At 38.9% G+C, this 13,107-nt stretch overlaps 1 protein-coding gene across 1 annotated transcript in view; it reads left to right on the top strand.

Annotated features, from left to right (window-relative positions):
* Positions 1 to 13,107, top strand: part of gpc3 (glypican 3) — a 261,250-nt gene that overhangs the window by 176,837 nt on the left and 71,306 nt on the right. The window contains exon 6 of the mRNA XM_022684240.2: positions 5,566 to 5,677. Within this exon, the coding sequence (XP_022539961.2) occupies positions 5,566 to 5,677 (112 nt within the window). The remainder of the gene's footprint in view (positions 1 to 5,565; positions 5,678 to 13,107) is intronic.

The following is a 13,107-nucleotide window of genomic DNA, read 5'->3' as shown; positions in this document are numbered from 1 at the left end:
CTTAATCAACCCTAAAATCTAACCCTTCACTTAACCCTCACCTTAACCCTTAATCAACCATAAAATCTATTCCTACACCTAACCCTAACCTTAACCAACCCTAAAATCAAACCCTTCACCTAACCCTAACCTTAACCCTTAATTAACCATAAAATCTAACCCCACACCTAACCCTAACCTTAACCCTTAATTAACCATAAAATCTAACCCAACACCTAACCCTAACCTTAACCCTTAATCAACCCTAAAATCGAACCCTACACCTAACCCTAACCTTAACCTTTAATCAACCCTAAAATCTTACCCTTCACTTAACCCTAACCTTAACCCTTAATCAACCATAAAATCTAACCCTACACCTAACCCTAACCTTAACCCTTAATCAACCATAAAATCTATTCCTACACCTAACCCTAACCTTAACCCTTAATCAACCCTAAAATCTAACCCTTCACCTAACCCCAACCTTAACCCTTAATAAACCCTAAAATCTAACCCTACACCTAACCCCAACCTTAACCCTTAATCAACCCTAAAATCTAACCCTACACCTAACCCTTACCCTAACCTTAACCTAAGCTTAAAATCTAACCCTAAACCTTATCCTAAAATATTAAGATTAGAGTTTGGGTTAGAGTTGAATGTAGGGTTAATTTCAGTAGAGAATCAATTACTTTTATCTTTTAGTTCATTTGCATTTAATATACATGTAGTTGAATGTTAGTTGAATGTCTGTTGATCATCAAAGAGGCCATCAAATGGACCATCCAAGTAAAGTGTTACCAATAGATTAAACTGATATAAGATTTAAAGCTGGATGTAAACCCAATAAGATGCTCATTGGACATGTTAACACCAGTAATATGGGGCAGAATTAGTGTACAGTATACACAACTTTATTAGAAAAATGTGCATGTCTCGTTATTTTGGTTATTTAGGTTTGGAGGGGTTAGAACCACATATATTCACAACACACTTAATATTTGGTTAAATGTTTGCTAACACCCTGACTAGTTTAATTAATAGGGCTGAAATTAGGACTTTTAAAATAGGTGTCAGTGCTACCTTTGTCCTATTAAAACACCCAGTTGTGTCCAAGTCTTATTCTGCTGGCTTATTTCATCCACATTTTGCAATGTTCCAGCTCCATCTGCTGCAGAGCGTGATGCTACCACCACCATGCTTAACATTTGGTACACTGTTCTTGGGGGTTTACTCCTTCAGACATACTTCTGGTCATTGTGGCCTCGTTCATCCATTCACATGGTCAGTTGCAAGCTACTGTCTGTTTATAAGGACATTAAAAATCTGGAGAATATTTCCATCAAAATTAACATCAAATCCACATGAAAACACATCCGTCTGTCCGTCCGTCTGTCCATCCGTCCATCCATCCACCAATCCACCCATCCATCCATCTACCTTTACCATGTCAAGGGGGCACCCCAAGGCAAAACTGGCCTTTTTTATCAGTTTATCAAGTATCTAAATATAAATATATAAAACATGGCTGATGCGCCACACTGCTAAAAAGGGTCTTGAGGAATGATTTCATTTTACTCCAGATTTCAGTCTCCTTAAGAGGTAGAATTTGTTGTTAAAACAGTCCAGTTCATTTGTAAGGTGAACAACCAGGTACTCTATGAAGTCACCATTTCAGTGTCCGTTCCCTGAATGTTCACTAGTATCGTGGGAAGTGTGGAGGACCACCTCCACCTCTTTGGTTGAACTGCAATGATCTTAAGACTGTAGTTTCATTGTCATCAAACTACAAAGTCCTGTACATCTCTCAGTATTCGCCATTGTCCTCATCAGTGACGATGCTGACGATATCCATCAGAGACAGTGATCAGAGAACTTGTGAAGGTAACAGGTGGCAGAGCTGTGATGGAAATCTGCAGTGTAAAAGGTTAAGAGGAATAGGGCAAAAACTGTCCCTTGGGGGGCTCCAAGGTCATAATGAAAAGGTTGTAAAAAAAAAAAGACAAACATGGGCAGTGTAATGAAGCTGTATTTATAGTATTAATAGAGGTGAACAGGTGAAATCAGTACTCCGGTGATTGACTTCCCAGTGGTGCTGCGTGCAGTGTCATGTGATTGGGTGAGTGAGTGATGTTACAGTAAGGTGCATTCTGGGTAATCTAGTCGGGAGAATCCAGGAGAATGCAGGCAGAGCTGAATGTGGGAGAAGCAGACGTGCTCCAGACATGACATTCAGTCACGTATCCTAATGTATCCTCACATGTACTGCGGACGATTGGTGTGAAAGTCCAGAATCATGATGTGAGGAGTTGCTGCACCCCTGCATTATATTATACTCCAGCTTGTGTATATTTTAGCGCACTGCTGTTCTTCGTAATGTGTTATTATGTGGAATAGCATGTTATTGACTGTAGTGAAGATTGCTGGTTGACAGTATAATGTTAGTCTGAGTTATTAGGTGTATATGCGTATGTGTTGGGTGTGTGTGTGTTTTTGTGTTTAGGGTGTGTGTGTAGTTTGTGTGACAGTGTCACTCCACTCTCAGTTCCTGTGCCTCCCTCAGTGCTTGTCCTACCGTGCCTCTGTGCATCAACACTAATTACATTTTAATAGGGAGTAATCTACTGGAACATGAGCCCAATTGGTCCTGTGGGAGAGGGGGAAGCCTGGTGCTTGTCTTAAACACACACTCGCACAAACACACACACACACTCGTCTTGTGCATCGTATGTAACCAATTTGAGATTCGTTCAGATATTCCTGTACATATCTGACCCAGTTTAGCTGCTTTCATGTGTGTGTGTGTGTGTGTGTGTGTGTGTGTAGACGTGCTGAGGCGTTGCGGTGCTTCTCCCTGGTGCTCGGCTGTATGTTGGTAATTTGTATGCAGTTTTGATGTGTGATCTAGAAATTACTGAAGAAAACTGGGGGATGTCTTGAAAAAGGGGGGTCTTATTTATTCTCTAATGAATTTTATTAATTTAGATATTCATGCAAATGTGCTGTCATGTGATTTGGGATATTTATGAAGTAAAGTTTTGAATGTTCTGTAGAAATGATACTTTTATTCTTTTACTTTTACTGAATTCTAAATTACCAGCAAACACTTCATCTGAATCCTAACATTCCTGAATCTGATTTTACTCTACCTCTAGATGGCGATATTGTCCACGTTTACAATTCCTTCAGCTCAATAAAACCCTACAGCCAGACTTAATACAGATATTAGTTTATATGTTCCTGTGTTTCTGTTCATGTGTCCAGAACAGGGGTGGCAGAAGAACATTAGTCCCAATACTGTAATCAAATACATTTTATGTATAAAGAGCTTTTAAAACCAACATTGTTGCAAAGCATCTTAACAGAGATCTGAAAAACTGTTCAAAAGTAAAAATACTAAAATTAGAAGATATTTCACATTTTTTACTCAGATAAAAGTATAAAAACATGTTTACAGATGTATACAACCATCACACTGAGAGTAACTAACGAGTAAATAAGGAGTGTATCAGTCCTAGATGGACATCTGTCATTGTGTTTCATCACATTTAATAGTTAAATACTTAGATATAAGATAATTTTGGAATTGATTTAAATCAGATTTAAGTCTCGCCAATGTTCAGCTCAGTTTGTTTTTTACTCAAATTGAAGCTTTCATAGATTCAGATTCACTAAGATTTGATCTGCCTGATTAGAAACTGTGTTATTAAACACTGTTAAAGTAGAACTATGTAGCTTGTAGTGTTGGATATCATTTTAAAATGAGCATTTCCACTATTTTTATATATGTTATATATCTTATTTATCTTTCATTGACTAAAATTCCAACGCTGACTGAAGACTCATCTCTTTAAAGAGTTCTTGAACTAATCTTAATTAATAATAATAATAATAATAATAATAATAATAATAATAATAATAATAATAATAATAATAAAAAAATCTCCTAGGGTTGTAAACATTATCAAGCTTGGTGTATCTCTTGATCCTCTACAAACTAGCTATGGATATTTTAAAGTAAACAATAAAGCCCTGTTGTAAGTTGCTCTGAATAAGGCCGTTTGCTAAATGCCTTAAATATAAATGTAAATGTAAATATGCCCTTTACATGAATTGACTAATACATTTTTCAGAATATGGTAGTTAGAGATATTTATTTTTCTGGGACTTTTACATTGTTCATATCAATATTGGAATTATTTCGTATCTACTTTGTATCGTTGCAGTAGCTCAACACAACACAGCCTGATCAGCTTTTTTGCTTGACACATAGCACCAAATTATTCATGGATTTTTTTCTGTGGAAATGAATAGGATGCAAAGAGCACAACACTGGCCATTTGGCAACACCTGAATAACCACCTAAAACACCACAGCAACCATCTGGAATCCCATAGCAACTGCCTAGCAACTACTTAGAAACAGCCAAGCAATTGCTAAGCAACTGAAGCCCTAGAAGCGAGTAAAGTGACAGAAATAAAAACTACTAATTATACGTCATTACTTTCCAGCTCTGGTCTAGACCTAGGCTGAATGATGTATGAGGCTGTATGATGTACAGGGTTGTATGATGTATAGGGTTGAATGATGTATCAGGTTGTATGATGTATAGGGTTGAATGATGTATCAGGTTGTATGATGTATCGGGTTGTATGATGTATCAGGTTGTATGATGTATCAGGTTGTATGATGTATCAGGTTGGATGATGTATTGGGTTGTATGATGTACAGGGTTGTATGATGTACAGGGTTGTATGATGTACAGGGTTGTATGATGTATCAGGTTGTATGATGTACAGGGTTGGATGATGTATCGGGTTGTATGATATATCAGGTTGTATGATGTACAGGGTTGTATGATGTATCAGGTTGGATGATGTATTGGGTTGTATGATATATCAGGTTGTATGATGTACAGGATTGTATGATGTATCAGGTTGTATGATGTACAGGGTTGTATGATGTACAGGGTTGTATGATGTATCAGGTTGTATGATGTATTGGGTTGTATGATGTATCAGGTTGTATGATGTATCAGGCTGGATGATGTATCAGGTTGTATGATGTATCGGGTTGTATGATATATCAGATTGTATGATGTACAGGGTTGTATGATGTATCAGGTTGGATGATGTATTGGGTTGTATGATATATCAGGTTGTATGATGTACAGGATTGTATGATGTATCAGGTTGTATGATGTACAGGGTTGTATGATGTACAGGGTTGTATGATGTATCAGGTTGTATGATGTACAGGGTTGTATGATGTATCAGGTTGTATGATGTACAGGGTTGTATGATGTATCAGGTTGTATGATGTACAGGGTTGTATGATGTATTAGGTTGTATGATGTAGAGGGTTGTATGATGTATCAGGTTGTATGATGTACAGGGTTGTATGATGTATCAGGTTGTATGATGTACAGGGTTGTATGATGTATCAGGTTGTATGATGTATCAGGTTGTATGATGTATCGGAGTGTATGATGTATCAGGTTGTATAATGTATTGAAGGTTCAGTGTATGGATGTATAGCAGTGTGTACACATCCTGATGTCTTTGATGTGTCTGTTTTGAATAGGTTAACTGGTCCAGGTTTGAAGAGACCCCACCCTCACGGTTCAGAGACCAAACAGAAGCCCCCTGAGCCTGTCGTCAGCCAGATCATCGACAAACTCAAACACATCAATCAGGTCAGTTATGACTTTAGACTCTTTTTAAACCAGCTCAGTAAGGTTTTTGTAGAAAAGCTGATGGTTTATGTTCAAATAAAGACTACAAAGAACTTTTTGAATGTTCACTGGAAAATCTCATGATCAAAAACCTTTAATATACCATAAACAACAGACCTTCCTTTCTACACAGAACTTTTGCTTAATAATAAATTGGCCATCCAGTTCTTACATATAGATATAAGACGGATATGATTAATTAAGTATTAGTAATTACGTGCTTAAAAATACACACAAATAATATTCACATAAATATTGTGTAAAATTTACACATCTGCTTCTATTACAGCATTGCCAAACAAACTGATTTTAAAAAAAGGAAAATAAAAATTACAGACCACACAGAGTAGGTATGCACCAAATAATTGGCAAGCAAAACTATTTCAGTTAATAATTTCGGTTGCCAGATTTTCAGTGCAATGCATTTCTTTTTCTAAAATTCAAAGAATCCCTGATAAAGACTCATCAGCTAATTCCTACTGATACAATTAAAAGGAAAATATAAAGATTTTTAAACCCAGTAATTGTGTTTAATTGATTTATTGTTACAGCCCTTCACTTACTTTACAATTAACACACACCCACACACACACACACCTGTACGTGAGCACACGTCAGGCTGTGCAGAGAAAGGCTGTATGAGGAAGAGTTTGGCAATAGGGGCTGCAGGTACCTTCAAAACAGAGCTGAGCTTTAGACAAAGCAACACGCTGCATTAGCTCTCCTCACAATACAGCAGCCGCCTGAAACAAGACCTTTACTTCTGTGTGAGTGTGTGTGTGTGTGTGTGTGTGTGTGTGTGTGTGTGATGGTTAAGTTCCACCTGGTGAAAACTTGAGGAAGCCTAGGTTTTCAAAAACCCTTTGCTATAAGTCAACATAATGAAGACTGTTCAGGTTTATTATAAGGAATGGAGCTTATCCCAGCCGGCATCGGGTGCCATTGCTAATTATTCTATCAATATTTAGTGCAATGGGGATCCCTACCTCTAACAGGTAATGGTTCAATTAGGATAATTCACTTGTTTTTCATAAAAAATGTTTCACTACTTACTTTTAAAAGACCAACATATAAAACAATAGTTTTACATAACATTAAAACATATTATTGCAATTTTGTTTTAGTTTAGTTTTTGCAGGGGGTGGTTGCAAATATGTGAGATGAACCATTTTCATATTATATGTTTATTAGTCTAATTAAGACAAGCAAAAGAAGTTTATTACTGAAAAAATACTTTTAACTATTTTTCCTAGATCTTCAAACTATAAAACGGGTTAAATTGACCCGGAACATAACAGGAGGGTTAAATGGCATGTCTTCACCATACATCTCTGACCTTCTGCGTCCATATTAAACTTAAAGAGTCCTAAGATCTTCAAATCAGCTGCTCCAGGAGACACCGCACTTTAAACTAAAGTCAAAGGGTGACAGAGCTTTTTCCATTACAGCACCCAAACCGTGGAACAGTCTGCCTGTTTTTATTAGGGCATCTCCCACCATTATGGTTTTTAAGTCTAAATCTAAAAACGTACTTGTTCTCTCAGGCCTTTCAAAGTGTTAATAAATTGTAATGACTCATCTGTATGTCCAGGATGAATCTTGAATCTTGTTGGCTGACACTCTTCTTGTTCATTTATCTTATATCTTATCTGTTATTTAGTCTTATACATTGAACTTGTACTTCTGTATTGTACAGCTCTTTGATTGGCCATTGTGTTTTTTTTAAATGTGCTCTAGAAGTAAATTTGACTTGACTTGATTTGACTTGACTGAGATTTTCCACTGTACACATCATTTAAATGAGAACTCTGGTGTAAAATTGACTTTTGTTGTAGTAAAACATGATAAAAAGTATATAACTTTGATGAATAGCACACCTCCGCTCTCCCACACTGTTCTGAGATTCAGAAATTTTAACAGTTTGTCCAAACACCATTCAGACTGGGTGACACGGGGCATGATTTGCCATGATAAATCGTTTTTTACACTGTTATCCAGCTCAAAGTAGATTCACACCTCTTTGCTAGAATCTGGAGAGCCCTGATATTTAAAACGAGGCATTAATAACTTAACAAGTGCACAAGAACCTTATTAAAAACCACTGCTTACATCCCATAACGCTAGCTTCAGCTTTGAGCGGCAACATATTTGTATTGATAATGTCATAGACATGTATATACATTATACATAGATTCTGCATAGTGTAGCAGTCGGCACGAAGCAGGCAGGCTATGCAGAGTCTATGTATATATACAGTGCCCTCCATAATTATTGGCACCCCTGGTTAAGATGTGTTCTTTAGCTTCTCATAAATTGAGTTTTGTTCAAAATAATATAGGACCACGATGGAAAAAAAGAGTAAAATACAACCTTTAACTCAAGTAAATTTTAAGGGGGAATAAAATCCCTGACTAAGAAATAATTATTCTTCATAAAATCACCTGTTCCACAATTATTGGCACCCCTAACAATTCTTAGGAAATAAATTTAATAAAAGTATTTCTGTCACTTCTACAGTAGTTTATGAAGTTGATCAGAGTATGTAGGAACATTTAATTAGTAATTCACAACTTCCTGTTTCCCTGGGGTATAAATATGACGTGACACAGAGGCCATTTATCTTCAACATGGGAAAGACAAAGGAACATACCATTCAAGTGAGGCAGATGTGTGTTGACCTTCACAAGTCAGGCAATGGCTACAAGAAAATCGCTACTCGCCTACACCTGTCCATATCTACTGTCAGAGGAATTATTAAGAAGTTTAAAACAACTGGAACAGTGGTAAACAAGCCTGGACGAGGACGCAAGTTTATTTTGCCACCACGCACAGTGAGGAGGATGATAAGAGAAATAAAAAGTTCTCCAAAGCTCACTGTTACAGAATTGCAACAAATGGTAGCTTCTTGGGGTCAGAAAGTCTCCAAAACAACCATCAGGCGCTATCTACATGCCAACAAGCTGTTTGGGAGGCATGCACGGAAGAAACCATTTCTCACTCACAATCATAAATGCAAACGTTTGGAGTTTGCTAAGCGGTACTGGGACTTCAACTGGGACCGTGTGCTTTGGTCAGATGAAACAAAGATAGAGCTTTTTGGCAACAAATGCTCTAAGTGGGTCTGGCGTAACACAAGAGCTGAGTATGCAGAAAAGCACCTCATGCCCACTGTGAAATACGGCGGGGGATCAGTGATGCTGTGGGCCTGTTTCTCTTCTAAAGGCCCTGGGAACCTTGTTAGGGTGCATGGCATCATGAATGCTCTAAAATACCAGGACATTTTAAAACAAAATCTGGTGGCTTCTGCCCGAAAGCTGAAGATGGGTCGTCACTGGGTCTTTCAGCAAGATAATGACCCTAAACATGTGGCCAAATCTACACAGAAATGGTTCACCGCACACAGAATCAAGCTCCTCCCATGGCCATCTCAGTCCCCAGACCTCAACCCCATTGAAAACCTGTGGGGTGAGCTGAAGAGGAGAGTGCAGAGGAGAGGACACAGGTCGTTGGATGATTTAGAGAGAATGTTCAAAGAGGAATGGTCAAAGATCCCTCTTTCTGTATTCTCCCATCTTGTGAAACATTACAGGAGAAGATTAGGTGCTGTTTTGTTGGCAAAAGGGGGTTGTACAAAGTATTAACATCAGGGGTGCTAATAATTGTGGCACACATGATTTGATGTTAAATAATTATTTCTTAATGTGGGATTTTTTTCCTACTGAATAAATTCACTTGAGTTAAAGGTTGTATTTTACTCTTTTTTTCCATCGTGGTCCTATATTATTTTGAACAAAACTCAATTTATGAGAAGCTAAAGAACACATCTTAACCAGGGGTGCCAATAATTATGGAGGGCACTGTATGTCTATGTTATTTTCAGTTCAGTAATGGCGGCGCTCTGTATGCGCGTTATGGGATGTAAACAGTGGTTTTTAATAAGCTTCTTGTGCACTTTTTAAGTTATTAATGCCTCGTTTTAAATGTCAGGGTTCTCTGGATTCTAGTAAGGAGGTGTGGAGCTACTTTGAGCTGGATAACAGTGGAAAAAGCGATTTATCAGGGCAAATTATGCCCTGTGTCACCCAGTTTGAAGGGTGTTTTGGACAAACTGTTAAAATTTCTGGATCTCGGAATGCTGTGGGAGAACGGAGGTGTGCTATTCATCAAAGATAAGAACTTTTTATCATGTTTTACTACAACAAAAATCCATTTTACACCGGAGTTCTCCTTTAAGCTGTTTTTTTTTTAATAGTAATGAATGTGGTGCACCCTTTTAGCACCCTTCAAATGTAACAATGATTCATATACACTTTTAATACCAAACCATCAGCATAGGGTACCACAGCATCCACTTGAGCTCAGGCAACACCTGAGCAACCACTTGGAGCACCATATAGCAACCTCATTGAATGAGTCAGGTACAGTGTATCCTCTGTCTGTCTGGGTGTGTCTGTGTTCTGTTGTAATGTGGAACTGATACCTGAGCCGTTAGGCCTGCATGTGTTCACTTCCTAATTCTGAAAGAACACAGAATTCCGCTGGAGTGCGGATTAGAGACTCATCCCGAGGGAGCGCTGAGGAATCTGCCGGACTCAGCCGGAGCGTCGGGCAGCGTGTTTAGAGTTATGTGCTGATGAAAATCTCTGTGTGCAGAGCCATAGGTCAGGATTAGAGCTGCTTCCTTTTGTGTTGGTGAACTATTGCTTTTCCATGTGTGTGTGTGTGTGTGTGTGTGTGTGTGATGAAAGTGAAAGAGAGGCCTATGGTATAGAAACATTCTTTACTGCTTCTGCTCTGAGTGTTTATTGTGTGCATGGCTGTGTGAGTTTAACTCACGAAAATTGCAAGAATTTGTGTGTGTGTGTGTGTGTGTGTGCGTGTGCATTCAAAAGGGAAATTCCACTTCATTCTCTGCATTGTCAAAATGTCTGCATTATTGGATGGATACAGTTAATGCTGTATGATCTGAGTTTTTCTGTGTGATACTAAATAAAAAAATAATTGTGGTAAACATATAAAAACACATTTATAAACTATTTTGCCTTACAGTGCACTGTATGTAACCCTTAACTCTTTATATCCTGTGTGTAAACCCACACTTCATGCAGTTCATCACTCGCATATCTATCGCACTGCTATTATACGTAAAATCTATTTCATACACCCTAAAATAGAGCCACAATATAAAATTTGCTTAACCAAACACACACCAAATAGTTATGGCCGTATTATAAGGCACACTATCAATAAACATCCGTTTTCGGGTCTATTTTTTTTTTTTAAAACATAAGGCACACTGGATTATAAGAGCATTTTAAGAGGCAATAGTAAGGAACAAGGGTGTCGCACAGTAATCCATGCAGATTTCTCTTCTAAAAACCTGGAAACTGTTTATTTTGGTGAGTAAAGCACTTCTGTTTCCCTAGAGTAAGCTTAGATACAATATTTTTTTAACAGCGTGGTTAGCAGCAGCGCTAGCTGTAGCGTTGATTAACACTGAGAAACCCTCAGGTTTGGTAATCCAAGGAGCTATCAGCTAGCAGTTCGCCCCACATAGCTTGTTTTAACACAGTAAACACACAGACTACAGTCCAGTATACTCACCTCTGAATGGCTAAAGAGCTAGTGCTGTGGTTAATGGCTAATGCTAATGCTGCTCCAGCCTTAGTGCTGGAAAAACTTTACTGAAACTCCTTTATGACAATGTATTTAACTGAGTGGCTTTACTGCTCCTTAATACCTGACTGGTAGAATTTGTACATAAGGAGCACTATTGATTTTTGAGAAAATCTAAGTATTTTAAATGCACCTTACTTGTACTAGTTCTTATTCCCTGTGATGTTTTTAAAAAGTTCTCAATTAGTAGACTCTTCTGATTGGACATAACTTTTTGTCATGTGAATTTTAGAGGTGTTTAAACTATTTGACTGTTTTATTTCATATAGCGCCACCGTGAACAATTTGGAATTTTAGCTGTATATGTTTAAGTATGTTGTGTTTAAGCATTCTGCGAAATATATGTATGTGCATGTGTGTGTGTGATGAATCACTGGGCTTGTATGTGTGTGTGTCTGTGTTTAAATATTTAAGTAAGTGTGTGTGTGTGTGTGTGTGTGTGAGTGAGTAAGAGAGAGAGCGGTCCCCACTCAGGCCTGTTGCTCTTCAGGCTTGTCTGAGTGGATTAACGTGGTGCTCTTGTTTGAACAGGCTGGAGAGGGAGATCAGAGGAGCAGCCTCGGCCGCCCGGGCCTCGGGCTGTGGGGGAGGTCCAGGGGTCCGCGGGGTCACTTCTCGCTTGGGACGAGCCATCATTTTCTCAATTACTGCGCTGCATTACCTCATTTGAGCTGGCTTCCTCTTTCTCGCTCTCGTTCCCAGACCTGTGTGTGAAGGGTCTGGGCTGAACCTGGCCTGAGAACCTTCTCTCATCTGCAGTCAGTCATCAGGTCTGCTGCCAGGCTCGGTCAGCCGCTGGCATACTGGCACTGTGTGATGAAAGCCTGGTATTTCTGAGTGAACAGAAATCTAAAACCACTTTGACATGCCTGAAGTCAAGTGACAGGAACTAGTTGTATTGTACTAATTGTATTGTTTAGGATCCCCTCTAACCTGGTGAACCTGGTGCAGCAGCTCGATGTGGCAGTGGTTTCATGAGTGGATGTATAGACTGGAAGATCTGGAAGAATGTTGAGCTGTGCTTCTAGATAGCCATCCACAGCTTAGGATAAGGATAGTTGGTCATCAACCAGGTTCCTAGCAACCTTTGTCACATCACCTTGCCATTAGGCACATTGACCAGTATTCAGCCTCACTCACAAGATAGCACCTAACAACTTATACAGAAAGTATACAGGTGTGGACGCTCTCTAAGGTACAATTTAGGAACAGTTTGCTCTCTACTGCACCATCCAAAACATCCCCATGAAAGAGAATATGAAAAAAAAATTAAGGTTACCAGGTCCTGCATCTGGAACGCAGTCTGATGTAGTGAGTGTCCACAGTTCCAATAAGCTACAACCAACTAGACTTTACATCCACAAAGCCTAGATTGGGGTTAGGGCTGCGCGATATATCGTTTAAGCATCATCATCGCGATGTGCGCGTGCACAATAGACATATTGCAGGACATGCAGTGTAAATCAAACACGTCATGGTGCACTGTTTTGATTTTTAACACAAGAAGTAGATACACAGTGCCGTCTCTGGGTCTGTGTGAGTGGCATGCTGCTGCTGCCTTAGAAGCGTGAAGGGGAGGGGGAGCGCGAGCGGGGGTGGGGGGGGGATGGGTGTAGGAGTAAACACGAGATCACTGCATGGCCTCCATCCATATGGTTGGGCACGTGCTTGTAAACGCACGTGTGGAAAGCTGTGCACCTCAGTCCAACACAGTT

The sequence above is a fragment of the Astyanax mexicanus genome, chromosome 10, assembly GCF_023375975.1.
Source record: "Astyanax mexicanus isolate ESR-SI-001 chromosome 10, AstMex3_surface, whole genome shotgun sequence".
NCBI lineage: Eukaryota > Metazoa > Chordata > Actinopteri > Characiformes > Acestrorhamphidae > Astyanax > Astyanax mexicanus.
The sequence above is the reverse complement of the archived record's forward strand: the minus strand, read 5'-3'. Positions and strand labels throughout refer to the sequence as shown.